Below are 20,438 nucleotides of genomic sequence, written 5' to 3' on the forward strand. Positions count from 1 at the left end.
CAAGAAGCGCTGAAATAATATCCGTAAATGGTAAAAGTTTGCCAGTGTATTTTGTGGATAACACAGCAGGGTGGCGACAAAGTTAACAACTTTGATGTGGAATCCATGAAAACAACCCAAATTTCGGCCTGACACACCTCGTTTGATAAAGGGACGATGTATGGAGGCAGCTATATGGACGACTTTTGGAGGTAGCAATGGAGACAACTTGTGGAGGCTGATATGGAGACAATTCAATTTGGATAGTGCCTGTATGTGCCAGTCCAAAAAAGTTTTCAAACCAGAGGAGCAGGTAGGTGGCCCTCCAGAAAAATGGAATAGATTGAGTGCCTGTATGTGGCAGTCCAAAAAAGTTTTCAAACCAGAGGAGCAGGTAGGTGGCCCTCCAGAAAAATGGAATAGATTGAGTGCCTGTATGTGGCAGTCCAAAAAAGTTTTCAAACCAGAGGAGCAGGTAGGTGGCCCTCCAGAAAAATTGAATAGATTGAGTGCCTGTATGTGGCAGTCCAAAAAAGTTTTCAAACCAGAGGAGCAGGTAGGTGGCCCTCCAGAAAAATTGAATAGATTGAGTGCCTGTATGTGGCACTCCCAAAAATTGTTTAAAACAGAGGACCGGGTCGGTGGCCCTCCAGAAAAATTAAATGCATAAAGTACTATAGCTAGAGCCAGTGGGCCCTGTCAAAAAATAGCCAGTTTCCTCTGCTTTACTGTACAAAGAGGAGGAGAAGGAGGAAAATGAGGAGGAGGAGGAGTGGATAAATTATTCAGGTTGAGCTTCCTTCACCTGGTGGAGATTGGAAATTAGGAGAAATCCAGGCTTTATTCATCTTGATAAGCGTCAGCCTGTCAGCGCTGTCAGTCGACAGGCGTGTACGCTTATCGGTGATGATGCCACCAGCTGCACTGAAAACCCGCTCGGACAAGACGCTAGCGGCAGGGCAGGCAAGAACCTCCAAGGCGTACAGCGCCAGTTCGTGCCACATGTCCAGCTTTGAAACCCAGTAGTTGTAGGGAGCTGTGTGATCATTTAGGACGATGGTATGGTCAGCTACGTACTCCCTCACCATCTTTCTGTAAAGATCAGCCCTACTCTGCCGAGACTGGGGACAGGTGACAGTGTCTTGCTGGGGTGACATAAAACTGGCAAAAGCCTTGTAAAGCGTACCCTTGCCAGTGCTGGACAAGCTGCCTGCTCGCCTACTCTCCCTCGCTACTTGTCCCGCAGAACTACGCACTCTGCCGCTAGCGCTGTCAGAAGGGAAATACTGTTTCAGCTTGTGCACCAGGGCCTGCTGGTATTCATGCATTCTCACACTCCTTTCCTCTCCAGGGATGAGAGTGGAAAGATTTTGCTTGTACCGTGGGTCCAGGAGAGTGAACACCCAGTAATCGGTGCTGGAATAAATTCTTTGAACGCGAGGGTCACGGGATAAGGCAGCCTAGCATGAAATCTGCCATATGCGCCAGAGTACCAACGCGTAAGAATTCACTCCCCTCACTGGCCTGACTGTCCATTTCCTCCTCCTCCAACTCCTCCAACTCCTCTTCTTCTGCCCATACACGCTCAACAGTGAAGGACTCAACAATGGTCCCCTCTTGTGTCTCGCCAACATTCTCCTCCTCTTCCTCCTCATCCTCATCCACCTCCACCTCCTCCGATATGCGCTGAGAAACAGACCTAAGGGTGCTTTGGCTATCAACAAAGGAATCTTCTTCCCCCGTCTCTTGTGAGGAGCGCAAAGCTTCCGACTTCATGCTGACCAGAGAGTTTTTCAACAGGCCAAGCAGCGGGATGGTGAGGCTGATGATGGCGGCATCGCCACTGACCATCTGTGTTGACTCCTCAGTTACTCAGCACCTGACAGATATCAGACATCCACGTCCACTCCTCATTGTAGAATTGAGGAAGCTGACCGACCTGACTACCAGTTCTGGTGGAAGTTGACATCTGGCAGTCTACAATCGCTCGGCGCTGCTGGTAAACTCTGGATAACATGGTCAGTGTTGAATTCCACCTCGTGGGCACGTCGCACAACAGTCGGTGAGCGGGCAGTTGGAGGCGGCGCTGCACTGCCCTGAGAGTGGCAGCATCTGTGCTGGACTTCCTGAAATGCGCACAGATGCGGCGCACCTTCGTGTGCAAATCAGACAGATTGGGGTATGTCTTGAGGAAACGCTGAACTATCAGATTTAACACATGGGCCAGGCATGGCACATGTGTCAGTCTGCCGAGTTGCAGAGCCGCCCCCAGGTTACGGCCGTTGTCACACACAACCATGCCTGGCTTCAGGTTCAGCGGTGCCAGCCACAGATCAGTCTGCGCCGTGATGCCCTGTAATAGTTCTTGGGCGGTGTGCCTTTTATCGCCTAGGCTCAGCAGTTTGAGCACCGCCTGCTGTCGCTTAGCGACGGCACTGCTGCTGTGCCTAGAGCTACCGACTGATGGCGCCATACCCACGGATGGTCGTTCGGAGGAGGAGGTGAAGGAGGGGTGGGAGGAGGAGGAGGCATAGTAGGCCTGAAACACCTGGACCGAGGTAGGCCCCGCAATCCTCGGCGTCGGCAGTATATGACCAGCCGCAGGGTCAGACTCGGTCCCAGCCTCCACCAAGTTAACCCAATGTGCCGTCAGCGATATATAGTGGCCCTGCCCGGCAGCACTCGTCCACGTGTCCGTGGTCAGGTGGACCTTGTCAGAAACGGCGTTGGTCAGGGCATGGATTATGTTGTCTGACACGTGCTGGTGCAGGGCTGGGACGGCACATCGGGAAAAGTAGTGGCGGCTGGGGACCGAATACCGAGGGGCGTCCGCCGCCATGAGGCTGCGAAAGGCCTCGGTCTCTACTAGCCTATAGGGCAGCATCTCCAGGCTTAGCAATCTGGAGATGTGCACATTAAGGGCTTGGGCGTGCGGGTGGGTTGCACTATATTTGCGTTTCCGCTCCAGCGTCTGGGGTATGGAGAGCTGAACGCTGGTGGATGCTGTGGAGGATCGTGGAGGCGACGATGGGGTTTTTGTGGCAGGGTCCTGGGCAGGGGGCTGACACAGGGGAAGGAGCAGTGGTGTGCACGGCCGGAGGTGAACGCGCTTGTTGCCACTGAGTGGGGTGTTTAGCATTCATATGCCTGCGCATACTGGTGGTAGTTAAGCTATTAGTGGTGGAACCCCTGCTGATCCTGGTTTGGCAAATGTGGCACACCACAGTCCGTCGGTCATCCGGTGTTTCCTTAAAGAACCTCCAGACGTCTGAAAATCTAGCCCTCGCCGCAGGAGCCCTCGCCACGGGAGCTTCACTAGTTGACACATTTGGCGCTGATGCACCAGCTCTGGACCCGCCTCTCCGTCTGGCCCCACCACTGCCTCTTCCAACCTGTTCTGGTCGAGGACTCTCCTCCGTCTCAGAAGCACTGTGTTCACCCGGCCTCTCAACCCAGCTTGGGTCTGTCACCTCATCATCCTCCGATCCCTCAGTCTGCTCCCCCCTCGGACTTCCTGCCCTGACAACAACTTCCCCACTGTCTGACAACCGTGTCTCCTCATCATCGGACACCTCTTTACACACTTCTTCCAGTACGTCAACAAGGTCATCATCACCCACAGACTGCGACTGGTGGAAAACCTGGGCATCGGAAAATTGCTCATCAGCAACCGGACAAGTGGTTTGTGACTGTGGGAAGGGTCCAGAAAACAGTTCCTCAGAGTATGCCGGTTCAAATGGCAAATTTTGCTGGGAGGGGGCAGACTGGGGGGGAGGAGGCTGAGGTGCAGGAGCTGGAGGAGTGCCGATTTCGGTGACATGGGTGGACTGGGTGGAAGACTGACTGGTGGACAAATTGCTCGAAGCATTGTCGGCAATCCACGACATCACCTGTTCGCACTGTTCTGGCCTCAACAGTGCTCTACCACGAGTCCCAGTAACTTCAGACATGAACCTAGGGAGTGTAGCTCTGCGGCGTTCCCCTGCTCCCTCATAAGCAGGTGGTGTCTCACCCCGCCCAGGACCACGGCCTCTGACCCCTGCAGTAGTTGGACGCCCCCAAGTCCCCGCCCTCGTCCTCTACCCCTAGCCCTCGGGTTAAACATTTTGAAAATGAGAGTTATAACTTTAATTTTTTTTTTAACTTTTTTTTGTGTTTTTTTTGTGTGTTTTTTAGTTTTTAAAACCAAACGATGCTATCCTATTGCTATGGCTATTTTCTAGCCAAGTATGAAAGCACACTGCTATGCCAGATGAGATGACGCTGAGTTATGAAAAAAATAAACGTAAAATAAAAAAGGAAATGGCAGACTGTGCCTAATTGAAATCCAACCCCGGGCCCTAATAAATTTTCCCACTTCGGTCTTTGCGATGGATATGTGCGTCACTAAGCGCAAAACACAGTGGTCGCAAGTCTCACTCCAAATTGCTCACAATTTGCTAGTAGATGCACTGCAGCAACTACAGCCACCAGCAGATCAACCAGAAATCAAATATATATAACGCTACTGTAGGCGTAAGTAAGCCGTTTGGATTCTCCTATGGCTATTTTCTAGCCAAGTATTAAAGCACACTACTATGCCAGATGAGATGACGCTGAGTTATGAAAAAAATAAACGTAAAATAAAAAAGGAAATGGCAGACTGTGCCTAATTGAAATACAACCCCGGGCCCTAATAAATTTTCCCACTTCGGTCTTTGCGATGGATATGTGCGTCACTAAGCGCAAAACACAGTGGTCGCAAGTCTCACTCCAAATTGCTCACAATTTGCTAGTAGATGCACTGCAGCAACTACAGCCACCAGCAGATCAACCAGAAATCAAATATATATAACGCTACCGTAGGCGTAAGTAAGCCGTTTGGATTCTCCTATGGCTATTTTCTAGCCAAGTATTAAAGCACACTACTATGCAAGATGAGATGACACTGAGTTATTAAAAAAATAAACGTAAAATAAAAAGAAACTGGCAGACTGTGCCTAATTGAAATCAAACCCCTAATAAATTTTCCCACTTTGGTGTTTGAGGTGGATATGTGTGTCACTAAGAGCTAAGCACAACGGTAGCAAGTCCCCCTGCTAATTCCTCACAATATGGTACTAGCTGCACTACTAGTGCCAGCAAGCCCAGCCACAAGCAAATAAAATAAAAAAGTATAACGTTATTGTAGCCCTAAGAAGGGCTGTTGGGTTGTTGTAGAATCACTCCTGTCTAACAGTAAGCTAATAGAACACCCTAACGCTTTCCCTGACCAGCAGCAGCTCTCTCCCTAGCGGCATCCAGACAGAGAATGATCCGAGCAGCGCGGGCAGCGGCTAGTCTATCCCAGGGTCACCTGATCTGGCCAGCCAACCACTGCTATCGACGTGTAAGGGTACCACGTCATGCTGGGTGGAGTGCAGAGTCTCCTGGCTTGTGATTGGCTCTGTTTCTGTCCGCCAAAAAGCAAAACGGCGGGAGCTGCCATTTTCTCGAGCGGGCGAAATACTCGTCCGAGCAACGAGCAGTTACGAGTACGCTTATGCTCGATCGAGCATCAAGCTCGGACGAGTATGTTCGCTCATCTCTAATACACACCCAATGGGGGATATTTATCAGGACCTCTGCGCACCGCAAGTGGCGCAGAGGCCCTGAAATAATCGCAAATGCTAGCTTATTGCTAGCTTTTGCGATTATTTTCCCCAATCCGCCACCTTCACGCCAGTGGGGCGTGAAGGGGCGTGAAGGGGGGGCGTGGCCGGCCAGGGGGCACGGCCGGACGGGAGTGGGCCGGCGCGGGGCGTTACTGTCCCCACGCCTGTGCACTCGCTGCTGCCGGCGACTTTTCATACGTGAAAAGTCGCCGGTTGCGTTTTTTTCTACGCCAGGCCCTGCCTGCCGTAGGATAAGCGCTGCGCAACTGGCAACTCGATACATCAAGAAGCAGAAGCCTCTTCATGTATCGGGCTGCAAATTTGCAGCGGCGGGGCTATCATACATAAATATCCCCCAATATCTCTTTCTCATTTCCAAATTTATCAATTTCAAATTTATTTAACAGAAACATTTGACAACCTTTTAAAAATCAATAGTGCAAGTGACAATATTAAACTGTTTCTGTGTGTTTCTTTTTTCTCTGCCTTACTTACTTATTTAAGAAGTTTGTGTAAATCAGCACCATCTCTTGTACAACACTGATCAAATAAGAACCTGATAATATTCCTTATAACTTAGAGGGGTATTCCCATCAGGGCATTTACATTTAATTAAATTCATTCGCCATATATAAACATTTCTTCAATTGGATGTTAATAAAAAAAATGTTCATGTGGGAAGATAATTTCTCAAAAATGTTGCCATGTTGTCCCTTAGAAACGAGATAGCTTCCTTGGATACGACCACCTCACACTCTGGCAGTGGTGGCCAGACATGCGCTGCAGGACCATTAGGATTCAGCAATCATTACCACATTATCATTGCTGTGGGACCTGCAGTAACTCCTGAACATTTCATATACAAAAACAATTTGTTTCTTTGTGCAATCACTCCAGTAGAGGTGGCCATATCCGAGGAAGATATCTCGTTTCTAAGTGACAACATGGCTACATTTATGAGAAATTATCTTCACACAGGAACATTTTTTTTAATAACATCTAATTGAAGAAATGTTTAGATATGGCAGATTAATGAAACTTAATGCGAATGCCCAGACCAAAATACCCATTTAACTCTTTCCAGACTGTCTCTGGATGTCTAAACACTTTAGAGAGTTTCATAATCAAGGTAGAAATACTATAGCTTTAGAAAGAGTTAATAATGTGTCTTCTTATCTGCTAAATGTAGAACTAAATGCTTTGGAATACACTTCTCATTGCTTATGATAGAGCAGAAACAAGACACAGAGATGCTGATTTAACTATGAAGTTTACTATTATCACCTGCTGTATTCATTTCTGAAATAAAGAAAAAATGTTTCAAAAGTTTAGTTTCTCTTTAATTCTATGGGAAGAAATGTGAATCTTACCTGAAATAAAGAAGGAAATTCGTTTTACATACTTTGACAATTTTCCGAATACATATGAAAAAATTGAGGCAGTCGTTCCATAAACAATGATTACATAACCAACATACTGCATACCCAAAGCGCATGTGACATAGGACTTGAAAAATATAAAATGAAAAAAATAATAAGTAATCGATAAGTATATTGAATGTACTTGTTATATCTATAAGATTGCATTGAAGCAAATGTTCTCAGATACAGTTAAAGGTTTTGTCCCATTGTCCCTGCTCTTTCTTTTGATATATTATAGGATATGGACATTTTTTGTTATTCAGAAAACAGCAAAACATGGCTTCTGCTGTGATAGGCCACATATTATTATATGGTTTTGCATAGAAGATCTAGAGAAATCTAAACATATTTTAGAAAATATGTTCTTATTCAACAGTAGCTTTTTGGGTTTCCCAACATAAATACTATGCTGGCATAAATCAATGGCCTATATTAATAGATGACCTAAATATATAGATTTACATTTTTTGTAATTAAACATATAGATAAGTCAATTCCAAATTTTGGGCATTTATGTTCTCAAATAAACAAAAAATAATACAATTAAAACCTTACCTTTGTGTAGTCACTCAAAATGAAACCTTGTACTATTCCACTATACACTGTTATTGGAATTAGGAGGCACTGGCGCTCATCTTGAAGTTGTTTCATAGTTTCCAAAAACGGTGTGTAAAAGTTTTCATGGCAGTCAGCATTCTTATTTTCAGTTTGATGGTCAATTGGATCCAGAAATACAGCAACGAGTAGCAGAGCAATCAAGCCACATGCTGGAAATGTAAGTAAATATTGTGGTTTTTAAAGTGCTGTGGTGGCACTATATAATAACCTTGTATTATTATAGGGTGAGTTCTGTGACAATGCTCAATTATGACTGTTTTTACTTGTCATGTGCTTAAAATATCTAGGACAAGATCTCTTAACTAAATGTTCTCATCACATGTATAGTAAAAGCTGACATGTAGCAAAAGCTGGAGAGTGTCATTATGTGTAATATGCATCTCACTAATCTCATCATCTCATCTTTGATATGCCTCATCTCTCTTTTTCTATGAGTCAGATACCAGTACAATGTTCAGAAGATAAATGAAAGTGTATATAAACCTGTACCCTGATAATCTAACCACGCTCACAGAACAAGATGGATCATAATGTATGTTCTAAGAGAGTGCCCGTCCACACTATCAGTGACTGAGTGATAGGAGCTAAAACAGAATTAAAACAGAGTAAAATTTTAAAGTAAAGGGTTAAAAATTATCTTTAGTGCGTTATCATCAGTAGGGGATTAAAATTTGAGAATTTTCTTTCATTGGCAAACCTGTTTAATTGAACAATGGGGGTTAGACTAAACATTCTTATTCTGCAATAGATTTATTAGGAATAATGTTCCAAATAAATATAATTTTGGTGCCGATTTTATGGCACATAGTTTTTTATTCTTAGGGCACAAGTCTGTAACATATTCTTTTTCAAGTCTGTAACATACTGCAAAAGGTCTAAAACCTTTAATAAATATGCTGCAAGGCATTTCCGGCAGTTTTTGGTACAAATAGCAAAATTTTGGCACAGAAAACTTGATAAATTTCTCCATTGAATTATGACTTCTTATATTCTCAGTATCACATTTAAGAATGCAAAGTTTGTACTGGAATAGTTTTTCTGTATACTGTAATAATTCTGAATAAAAGACGTAATTTATACAAAAAAATACTGTATAAACAAAGCATGCGGGGCTAAAGCAGTCTTACCTACATATACTCCAAAGATGATATAAACTACAATATTTGATGGTGGGGGTGGACTAGATGATGTCTGATTCGAGCTAACGTTATGTTCACTTAAATTTCCAGCAATCTCATTCAAGTTTCCCGTAAATAATAAACTTTCACTTGCTCCACAGTCTGTATTATTCCAGATTTTTTCATCTAGAAAGTAAAGAAACTTTTCTGTAAGGAATATACATTTATAAAGAAATTAAAAAAGAGCTCTCATCCACTAACTGAAATAGATCTGAGTCTTTCCCCAATTAACCCCTTAAGGACGCAGGGTTTTTTCGCTCATTTCTCACTCTCCACCTTCAAAAATCCATAACGTTTTCATTTTTATGTGTACAGACCTGTGTGAGGGCTTATTTTGTGCGTAACAAATTTTACTTTCCCGTAATGTTATTTATTTTAACATGCCGTGTACTGCGAAGCTGAAAAAAATTCCAAATGTGGAAAAATTGAAAAAAAAAACGCACATGCGTCACATTCTTGTGGGCTCAGTTTTTACGACTTTGACTGTGCGCTCCAAATAACACCTTAGCTTTATTCTTTGGTTTGGTGCGATCGCGGTGATACCAAATTTATATAGGTTTTATTGTGTTTTAATACATTTTCAAAAATTAAACGAATGTGTACAAAAAAGAAAAAAAAAAAAGAATTTTGCCATCTTCTGAAGCTAATAACTTTTTTATACTTTGGCGCACGGAGCTGTGTGAGGTGTCATTTTTTGAGAAATGAGCCAACGTTTGCATTGCTACCATTTTGGTCATTTTTTATTCCATTTTTTTATGTGATGTAAAAAGGTGTAAAAGTCGCATTTCGGACATTTGGGCGCCATTTCCGTCTTGGAGGTCACCGCCGGCCGTAACCGTTTTTATATTTTGATAGATCGGGCATTTTGGGATGCGGCGATACCTAATGTGTCTGTCATTTTTACTGTTTATTATGTTTTATATCAGTTCTAGCAAAAGGGGGGTGATTTGAATTTTTAATATTTTATAAAATTTTTTTATTTTTTAAACGTTTTTTTTTTCACTATATCTTAGACCATCTAGGGTATATTAGATAGTCAGATCGTTCCTACCATATACTGCAATATTTCTGTATTGCAGTATATGGCATTTTTGCAGCTCATTCATTACAATGAACCACTGGCTCATTGTAACGAATCTGCAGAAACCATTAAGCCTCGGGTCAAACGAAGACCATGGCAACTGATGACGTTCGGGGGCGCGGCGATCGGAATAAAGATGGCGGCGCCCATGGGCCGCCGTCTTTTAAATGCCGCCGGCAACTTTGCCAGTGGCAATGAAAGGGTTAATAGCCGCGATCGGTGCAAGTACCGACCGCGGTTATTAGCGGTGGGGGTTTGCTGCAATATGCAACAACCCCCACCTCTGTATGAAGAGGACTCAGCCCGTGAGCCCTCTTCATACATTCCCTATACCTCTGCGCCGTAGAGCTACGGCGCAGAGCATTAAGGGGTTAATCTGCAGTCCTGACCATCCACCATATTCCTCAATAACCTCCATCACCTTTGTAATGGAGCTGGGGGATTCTCTAAGATACAATATAATGTTGTCTGCATATAGACACACCTTATCATCTACCCCCCCCCACATCCTCCACCAACTATCCCCCTATCCTTTCTTATTCGAATGACTAATGGCTCTATAAACAGGGCAAACAGCAGGGGTGACAGTGGACACCCCTGCCTAGTGCCTCTAGTTAACTCAAAGCTACTGGATTCCTTGCCATTCAGGACAATTTTTGCCCTTGTTCCAATACTTTCCAAAGAAACCTCCACTCCACTCTGTCGAACGCTTTATCTGCGTCCAATGCCAGGATGGAGTGGAGGTCTCCCTTCCCCAATTCAATGGTGGCGTACAGTCTCTGTAGGCAGTCCCCTACTTTCCTCCCAGGTATGAAGCCATTCTGATCCTCATGAATGAGGGTAGTTATTACTTTCCTTAATCTTATGGCCATCGTTTTCGCTAATATTTTAAAGTCAGTATCGAGCAAGGATATGGGCCTATAAGACCCCATGTCCACTTTGTCTTTCCCCTTCTTGAAGATCAGAACCATATTGACTTCGGACATACTATAAGAGACTTTCCCTTACTTATATACTTCCTCATATCATTCTAGTAATCCTGGTAAAATAACCTCGGAATTCTTCCTGTAAAAATCAGATGATTTATATATCTCTGAGTAGAATTGAGCAAACTGTTGTACTGTCTGCTCCGTATCCCTTCTGATTTCCCCATCTATCCCCTTTCCTGCACTCACATAGCGACCGGGTTTTCTCCCTTGTTGTTCAAAAAAGCCTGATATTCCTGCCGTGCTTGTAGCGTTCTCTTTCTGTTCTCGTCTGAGGGGGCCTCTACCAATTCCTTCTCTGATTCGACAAGTTTCTGTTTGTGTATCTCTTCCTGCTTGTGAAACTGTTGACGGGCTACCCATATCGCTTTTCGGTATATACCCCGGACAAAGGCCTTGAAGGTATCCCACGCCACTAACCTATTGCTATCTTTACTGTTCTTATCCCAAAATTCTTTCACCTCCCTTTTGAGATCTAGCTGTCCCTCTAAGACCACCAGCCAGTGCGGATTTAGTCTAAAGGGTCTAAGTGATTCTTCACCTCCCTTAATCGTAACCACTATTGGTGAGTGGTCTGAGAGAATAATGGGCTCATAGACAACCTTATGGACCAGAGGGATAAATAGCTGATTCGCTAAGCATAAATCAATTCTAGATAGTGTACCATACGATTTACTCATACAGGAATACACCGTCCTCTGACCACACTTATTCCTCCATACATCCATCCACCCTAATTCTGCACAGAAGGTTGCCAATCTGGATCCCTGGGTCTGACTCAGTGTCTCCTGCTTGTTCCCGCTAAATCTATCCACCTTGGGGTCCAATACCATATTGAAATCCCCTATAACCAGGACTGGGGACTCCTCTCTGAGACAAACTTTGCCAAATCACCTAGAATGGTTACAGAAAAGGGGGGAGGTATATAGACAAAGGCTAAAATAACTCTACGTCCTTCTAAAACTCCATACAGAAATACGTATCGACCCTGCGAGTCAATCAGCTTACTTAACAGGGAGAAGTTAAACTTTTGATGGAATAATACTGTCACCCCTCTGGAATAGTTGTTCCCAAACGAATGAAACTCTAACCCCACGCATCTCTTCTCAACTCTATTAACTGTTTCTTTAGTAAGATGTGTTTCTAGTAGGCATATCACTGCGGGTAGGTGTTTCTGTATTAGATCGAATATTGAGCACCTTTTTACTCGATCGCTCAATCCACGAATATTGCATGACATAATTCTTACCGCCATTTCATTAGATCAAGAGGGAAGTACAAAAAAACAAAAAAAAAACAAAGACAAAAAGAATAATAATTTTCTCCAGCTCTCGTCCAAACAATCCCTCCAACCATTCAGTCACCTCCTGTACCATGTCTGTCCCATTTTCCCCCTCCGGGTACCCCACTATCCTGATGTTACTCCTCCTTGAACGGTTCTCCAAACCAGGGATCTTGTCTTTTAGGGATCTATTATCCTTTTTAAGATCTTCCAGTGACGCCTTTACACCTTTTACTTCTTGTTCTAACAGTTTCAATCCCTTTTCTGTACTCTTGAACTGGCCCCTCAACTTATTTACTTCATTTTTCACCGCAGAAATCTCCGCCAAGGCCCCTCCCATTTGTTCATTCAAGGACAAGGAGTCCACTGTATTTTTTAGTTCTTTTACTGTGGAGAGTATCTCTGTCAGGATACCACTGGTATCTTGGGATGTCTCAGCTCCCTTTAGAGCCGAGTACCTTGAACCCGAGACCCCTGGGTTATCCTCTACCACTTTCCCCTCGCCCTTCACCTTCCCATTGCCAGAGGTTTTCACAGATGATGCTTTCCACATTTTTTCCAACCCCGTGGACTTAAAGGTATTACCTTTAGGTGGCATTTCTCTTTCCCTTTTCCTCCTATACCCCCTGGTCTGGCTTCTAGTATACAGTCTTGATTCTTGTATACTCTAGCTGTTGTACCCCTGCTTAGTCAATAACAGACAGGAATGACCACTAAGCAGAGTTAGTATTCATACACACTCTTTCAGTCTCCCCGGTTCCGGCTTATTCAAAGAGATTACTTAAGCCTCAATTTAAATGAAGGTCCCCGTAGTACCAGTTACAGTAAAGCTTAGACCTCCAATTGGAGATCTATCAGCCGGACTTAACCAATACAAATGTCAATATTTACCAACAATCCCCTTATATAAGCCAAAAGAAATTAATCAATATAACAGGGTAAAAAAACAGGTACAATTTGCTCAACACTGCAGAAAAAGGTAAATTTTTAAACTTCAGCTCAGAATCCTATGTGCCAATGTTAACCACTCCAGTAGTACCAACGTCAGAGCTTATTGCTATAACATACAACAGTCAGCACAGAAGCAGGCAAGGAGCAACGTCAGATGTCAGCTCAAGCAGCGCATGAAGAAGTCAATCAACATGACAAAGCAACAGACAGGTACGCCTTGCCGAGCAGTACATACAAGGTAGGCTTTTAAACTTTAGTTCAAAATCCTGTCTGCAGATGTTAACCAGTTCAATAATGCAGATGTCAGAGCAAGTTGCTATAAAATGTAACAGTCAGCACAGGAACAGACGAGGGATAATGTTAGATGTTAGTTCAGAAGACACAGAAAGAAACCAGTGGGCCAGAGGGTCTCTGATACCTTGGTTAATGTCACTTTTAAATCATGTCTCCAGGAGCACCAATACAGCGTAACTGCCATTAAATCATGCCCTCAGAGGGGTTAGTAGAGAAATATGGCCGCTGAATCATATAGCTAGATTGCAAAGCATGAGAGAAGCATCAGTTAGTTGAAGCAAGAGCAAAAGCGGGGGAGCAGCAAACAGTCAGACGATCTCACTAGTCTTCCTCACAACAGCCCTGCAGGTCTTCCACGTGGAGAAATATTCCGGAGACGGCAGCATATCAGACTCCAACCTCCCGTAATCGTAACAAGCAGGATCTGCGCATATAGCCAAGGTTCTTCTCCCACTACCATACAGCTTGTAGCTTACTCTCCTGCCCCTCTTGACTTCCTACCCAACCTCGGTGCCCCGACGTCGGGGAAATCCGTTGGCCCAAGCGGGCAACTGCACCTGAGGGCCCAGTCTCTGGCCAGATGGGAAGCTACCCCCTCTGTGCCGGTGTACTCCGGTGTACTACACAGTCAGCGGTGCGGTTAGCAGAGTGGTGCAGCTAGCGGAGCGGTGCAGTTAGCAGAGCGGTGCAGCTAGCGGAGCGGTGCAGTAAGAGCTGGGTCCCGGGGAACTCCAGTGTCGGTGCCTGGAAACATCAGGTGCCGCGGCCGGCCTCGCTGCACCTAGTTGCAAGACCGCCGAGTCTCCATCAGGTTGCAGGGCAGGTGCGCTTGGCTGGGGGAGTAGCATTGCGGCGTGCTTCCTCACATCGCCGCGTCCGCGCCCCTCATCCTCCAAACAGTGACATAACTCAAACATAATTACAAATTACATGTTAAACATTTAAAAAATGAAAATGCTTAAGGTAACAATGGCTGAATTGACTCATCCACAAAGCTCTGCATGATGCTGCACCTTCTATCTCCCACCCTTGTCTGCCAGTGAATCTAGATTAATCTCTCTACCTTAATTCAAACCTCTCATGCACGTCTCTAGGACTTCTTCCAAACTGCACCACTGGAATGCCCTACCCCGGACTAACAAACCAATACCTGACCTCCAAAATTTCAAACATGCTCTTAAAACCCACCTCTTTAGGCAAGCCTAGCACACTCGCTAACTGCATGTCCTCCCCCTGTCTGTTATCTGGCAAACACCAGATAGATGCCAAGATACAGTCTTCTCTGAAATCACAATAACCTTGAAAATTTGTATATAGGATGACAGATGATGGCTGGTTCAAGCAGCAGCATTTTTATTTATTAAATTATTTCATTCTGTTGTATTAAAAAGAATGGCTGGACCATCATACAAGCTCTATATAGCTTATACCTCTTGTGTCACCGCTTCATCCTCACAGAATGTAAGTTCTTGAGAACAGGACCCTCACTCACTATCGTTCCATATGACTGTTTGTACTCTGTAATGTAATATTATATTTGTACATGTCCCCTATGATTTGTAAAGTGCTACGGCATATAATGGTGCTATATAAATAAAGATTTTTGTTATGATGATGATAACATGCACTAATAACTATACTTAAGGCTTCATGTACACTACCATGTGTAATTGGTAGTGCCATTTTAACTACCAGTTTCTGGTCACAGGAACATGCAGTTTTTGTAGCATATACCACAGTTTTTCCTGTAAAATCTGTGGGCTGGCAAATGATGTCAGTGGCTTGTCCAACACAAAATGTGGTCATCTGACCGCCCCAAACTCAAAATCTTCTTTACTTGAGAGCATGGTTAGATTTTATTGTTGACTCTGGCTGTGGTTTCTGGCTTTTCTGAGCTATTTCAATGGCATTCAACCCTGTCGATGATCTTCTTTTTTGACTGGGTCACTCTTGAGTACCTCAGAATGGTGTCATCTACTATAAAAGAGGACCATATGGTTTTATATTCACCTATTGTCGTCCAGTGGTCTAGGAAGGGTCACTTCAAGATATTGGAATCGGGGCTCAGCCTCAGGATACAACCTTAAATTGGTCCATCAATTTCTTATGAATGGCTCCTTGTTACACAGTGGTAAGTTTTTATCTCATTGTTGTAATTAGTTGGTTGTTTCATCTGCAGCATATTGCAACAAACACTCACCAGTGGTTAACCCTATAATTGTCGCCAGCCATCTGTTGTGATCATTTCTCCCCGGGGAGAAATGGAGAAAGAGGGGCGTCCCAATGGTGTAGTTATTCTGACTCAATAACACATATACATGTCAATGAATAGAAACAAGTCCTGGGACATGACAGTAGTATCCTTGTTAAACCGGTGGGTTAAACTCTGTGATGCACATATATCTCGGTACTTTTCCGTTGGCGTCTTGCCTGCAGCTACACTCCGGGAGTAAATCTTTCTCCGGATAGACTCCCCCGGTAAGACAGTTATCTGGCACTCTTTTTCCGCACTGAATGAGCGTTTAGCATGGCGCTGGAAGATCGGACTGCCGTGATGATTTCAAATCCAATTGTTATTGGTTAAAAAGACACTTTTTAATAAAATAAAATAAAGTAAATTGAAAATAAATAAAATTAAAATTGGAACTATGCGTTTCGCACTCGGACTAAGCGCTTCTTCTGGTTCATGATAGGTATGTATAAGTATATGCTCTTTTATATCAGTAGCGATCAATTGATTTAAATGGTGTGATACGAGGATGAGTAGTAAGTGTGACAATTGCAGTGCAGTGTTGCAGTGTATGCAGTGTTGGTACAATGGATTATAGATTTACATATACAGGCAGTCCCCGGGTTACATACAAGATAGGGACTGTAGGTTTGTTCTTAAGTTGAATTTGTATGTAAGTCGAAACTGTATACTTTATAATTGTAGTTCCCGACAATTTTTTTTTTTTGCCCCAGTGACAATTGGAGTTTCAAATTTTTTTGCTGTGATTGGACCAAGAATTATCAATAAAGCTTCATTGCAGACAATTTTAAGCTGATTATTGCAATCTGGGACTATTTTAAAGCAACCAGAGAGCTTCACCAGAGGTCACAGTGGGCAGAGGGGTCCGTCTGTAACTATGGGTTGTCTGTAAGTCGGGTGTCCTTAAGTAGGGGACCGCCTGTACATAACAAAATGTGTTTCTACATCATGATGATATAACAAAACAAAGTCTGGACAGCGAGAATAACATTAAATTATAAATGGAAGAACTATAATTGTACTTTGTAAATGGAACTACAAGACTGCAAACTGGACACCTGAAAAAACTACAACTACTGGAGCCGGATGTAACCAAAAAGTCTTACTTGCGTGTATTTAAACTACGGAAGCCGTATAGGGTCAAAAAGAAAAATGCGATGGTCGAAGGAAAAGACGTTGTATCAAGGCAGGTATCTCCATGAAGTGCATCAATAGTCATCCCGTGGGGGAGAGCAGAGAGATGCAGCCATCTCTTGGGGAAACAACAAGGAGCCGGCGATAAACTGGGTAAGTAAAATAATTATTCTGATATTATATTTTAAACTGAAATACATATATATTGAGTTGTATACTCAGAGTGTTATAAGATGGTTTCCTGAATTTTATTTGGCCCATTTGGAGATAGTGTATTCAGTTTGAACATCCAAAAAACTTCACGCCTACACAACATTTGGAAGCGATTAGGTGTCATCTCAGAAACGTGATCTATAGGCATGATCGAGATTGGAAATTGTACTTAAGGGTGATATAATGTACAGTGTTTAGATACTCCTTGCAGGAGAAATTTCTTTTTTACATTTCCCCTACGTTTATTTAGACGGCTTCTTAGGGACTGTACCGTTTTTCCCACAGATAGAATGTAAGATATGCCATATGCAATCAGATATATTATATATTTTGTATAACAAGACATTTGTGTTTTTATGGGGTAACTTTCTTTTTTGTTTGTAGATGCGAATAATGTCCCTGTTTTGATAGATGAACAGCAAAGGCACCTTGCCTTGCCACATTTTTTTACCTGCCCTTTATCTTTGTTTTCATTTTTTATCCTGTGTTGCCTTAGGATGCTAGGGGCTAGTAACTTTTTAATTGTGGCTGACTTTCTGTATGTTATTTTCAGCTGTCTAGGGAGGTGTTCTTTCAGATATATATCATTCTGTAATATATGCCAGTGATTTTGCATAATTTTCCTTATTTCTTTGTGTTGTCATTATCTAGTGATAAAGTTTGTTTCATATGGGTGTTTCTTGTCTGCTATATTAGGGTTATCCTTAGTGACAGAATCTAATTGATTAAGGGATCTAGCTTTTTGGTAGCATATTTTAACAGGTTTTTAGGGTATCCCTTTTCTTTAAACCGATCTTTAAGAATCTTGGCTTGTTGGTCATACCAGTATGTGCTTGTACAGTTTTTTCTTATTCTTTTATACTGTGAATATGGTACATTTGTTATCCATTTTTTATGGTGTGAGCTTGAAAATTCTAAATAGTTGTTAGTCTACCTTCTTGAAATGGGTTATAGTTTTGAAATGGCTTCTTCATGGTAGATTTGAAGATCTAAAAGTAAACAGATTTCTTCAGCGTGGCTATAGTAAAAGATCTCTGAAGCAAGCATACAGACGCGCAAAGAATACCTCACGCCAAACTCTTTTAGTACCCAGGCAAAAGGAAACGCCTCCAGATCTGGTTATTTACATCTCGGGAAAATCCGGCACCATCTTTGGAGCCGAACGGCCAACAGGGGGATGTAAACCAATGTCCCAATGTGGAACGTGCATACACCTTCACGGATTCGTCAGGCTCCAAGACCTATAACGTCCTACACAATATCTCATGCAGAACCACAGCGGTAATATACTATGCTACTTGCCCCTGCAACCTGATCTATATCGGCCTAACAAGTAGAGCCATGAAAGTAAGGGTCAGGGAACATATGCGGGACATTAAAGCTACACTCGACAGGGACACAGACCTCGAGGGTAAACCAGTGGCACTCCTGTTTAAGGAGAAACATAATTCGGATCCAAGTCTCCTGCGAGTGCGTGGTATTGAAAAAGTGGACCTCGGAATCAGAGGTGGTCCGATCCAGAAGATTCTAGCTCAACACGAAACCCGATGGATCTGGACCCTAAACACCTTAAAACCAAGAGGTCTCAATGAGACCCTTAGTTTTGCTCCGTTTCTCCAATAAACAAACCCTCTAAATAGTCGCTATCCCCTCCCCCCACCTCTCCAACCTTTACTTTGTTAATACCGCCGGGTTCATGTCTTGCATTCACACACTGGCGTCTCAGAACACCAATTTTTAATTGTTTTTTTAAACGTTGCTAACTTTTATATTTTGTGTTTCAGCATTCTTTTCTTCCACAGTTTTCGATATGCATATATCATCAACAATAATTAGCCCTTAGGATTTTTCCAGACGAATGATGAGGAACACATAAGACTGAAACTGAGAATATATTCAAACCTGCTTGAATCATTAATTTTCTTCTCTATAAAGTTCTTTTGGTTTTCCGGTTTACCGTGAACATGTACTTAGATATATGAGACTACACTGTATTATATTCATTTGGATAAACGATATGAACAAGATAATACCGATGCCCTGGTACCTTTTAAGCTTTTTAGTGTAACATGTTAGTCACAATATATCTCACATTGTCTCTTCACACCCCTCCCACACTCCCTCACTTCACACCCTCCACTCTTTCCCTCCAATTCCCCTGCACTGCCACAATCACTCCACACCATCGTACTTTATTGCAAAGTCAAAAATGTGGGTCTTTACATGGTATAAGTATTTTAACATGCTTATCTTCACAAAGGTCAATGTTAAAAATTGTTAATACCAATGCTAAGAATTCCTACGTATGTGCTATTCTGTACCTAGAAGTTTCAGTATTTATATATGCCATCTAGCTTTATGTGCGCATTATAGATTATCTAGCCCTTTATGTATAGGTCACTCAACATGTTCATTTTTTTACAAAGGTCAATGTCAAAAATTGTTATCAATAATGTTAAGAATTCCTACATATGTGCCATTCTGTACTTAGAATTTCCAATATTTATCCATGTCATATAGCTCTATGTGCGAATTATAGATTATTTAGCCTTTTATGCACAGGTCACTTTATTCTCAAAAGGTTGCACAAATTCTTGTGTTTGCTATGCAAGATATAATATAATAATTTTTCACTACAATAATGCACAATTCAGCGCTTTATGCACAGGTCACTTTATTCTCTAAAGATTGCATAATTTCTTGTATTTGTTATACAAGATACAGTATTGGCTACTATAATATGCCTTGTTCCTATGCACTGGTGATACTTATCACCTGCAACAAGTTTGTTTTGACTCATCACCTGCATGCTACAGCATATCTTCTTCTTTTTGTAAGCAGGTATTTCTTCTCTAGGGGGCGCCCCGTACGCATGCGCTTCACAGCGCTACATCTGGGCTCCTAGACCAGCGTTGGTAAGAGATGTCGTACTCTCGCAAGATCACGTCACGTGTCCCGGTGACGCCGCAGGTCACGTGACCAAGCTCGACGTCATCGGGTCTCGTAATTAGCGGGTTTGCGATCACATGTACGTCTTCCTACATGCCCATTGGCTCATTCCCCCTTTATATATGTTTTCCATACCTGGTAGACGCCACTCCCCAGACGAAGGCTCAGCGCGAGCCGAAACGCGCGTCGGGGACGCGGTATATCCCGGACGGTGGAGCATCATTACCTTCTCTAATCTGGTAGGAGCTGGCTATTCACCTGTTTGTCTACTTCTCTCATAATATATAATTTGTCCCTTTCTTGGGCATTAATATTTGGTTGCCAATAGATTGGTCCACAGACAAAACATTCCTGGTGTAGCATACACCTCAGGCCTAGCTCCATTTGCATATACAGTGTGTACCATTCACCCTCCATCTTGTCCGGGTAGACCCGCTTTTGTATCTGTACCATCTCACTTGCTTGCTC

At 43.1% G+C, this 20,438-nt stretch overlaps 1 protein-coding gene across 1 annotated transcript in view; it reads right to left on the reverse strand.

Annotated features, from left to right (window-relative positions):
- LOC140122851 (protein unc-93 homolog A-like) overlaps window positions 1-20,438 on the reverse strand; it is a 147,677-nt gene that overhangs the window by 44,546 nt on the left and 82,693 nt on the right. Inside the window, exons 5-7 of the mRNA XM_072144097.1 lie at window positions 8,779-8,955; window positions 7,589-7,800; window positions 6,983-7,118 (exon numbers count right to left, since the gene is read on the reverse strand). Coding sequence (XP_072000198.1) covers window positions 6,983-7,118; window positions 7,589-7,800; window positions 8,779-8,955 — 525 coding nt within the window. The remainder of the gene's footprint in view (window positions 1-6,982; window positions 7,119-7,588; window positions 7,801-8,778; window positions 8,956-20,438) is intronic.

Source organism: Engystomops pustulosus, chromosome 3, assembly GCF_040894005.1.
Source record: "Engystomops pustulosus chromosome 3, aEngPut4.maternal, whole genome shotgun sequence".
NCBI classification, from domain to species: Eukaryota; Metazoa; Chordata; class Amphibia; order Anura; family Leptodactylidae; genus Engystomops; species Engystomops pustulosus.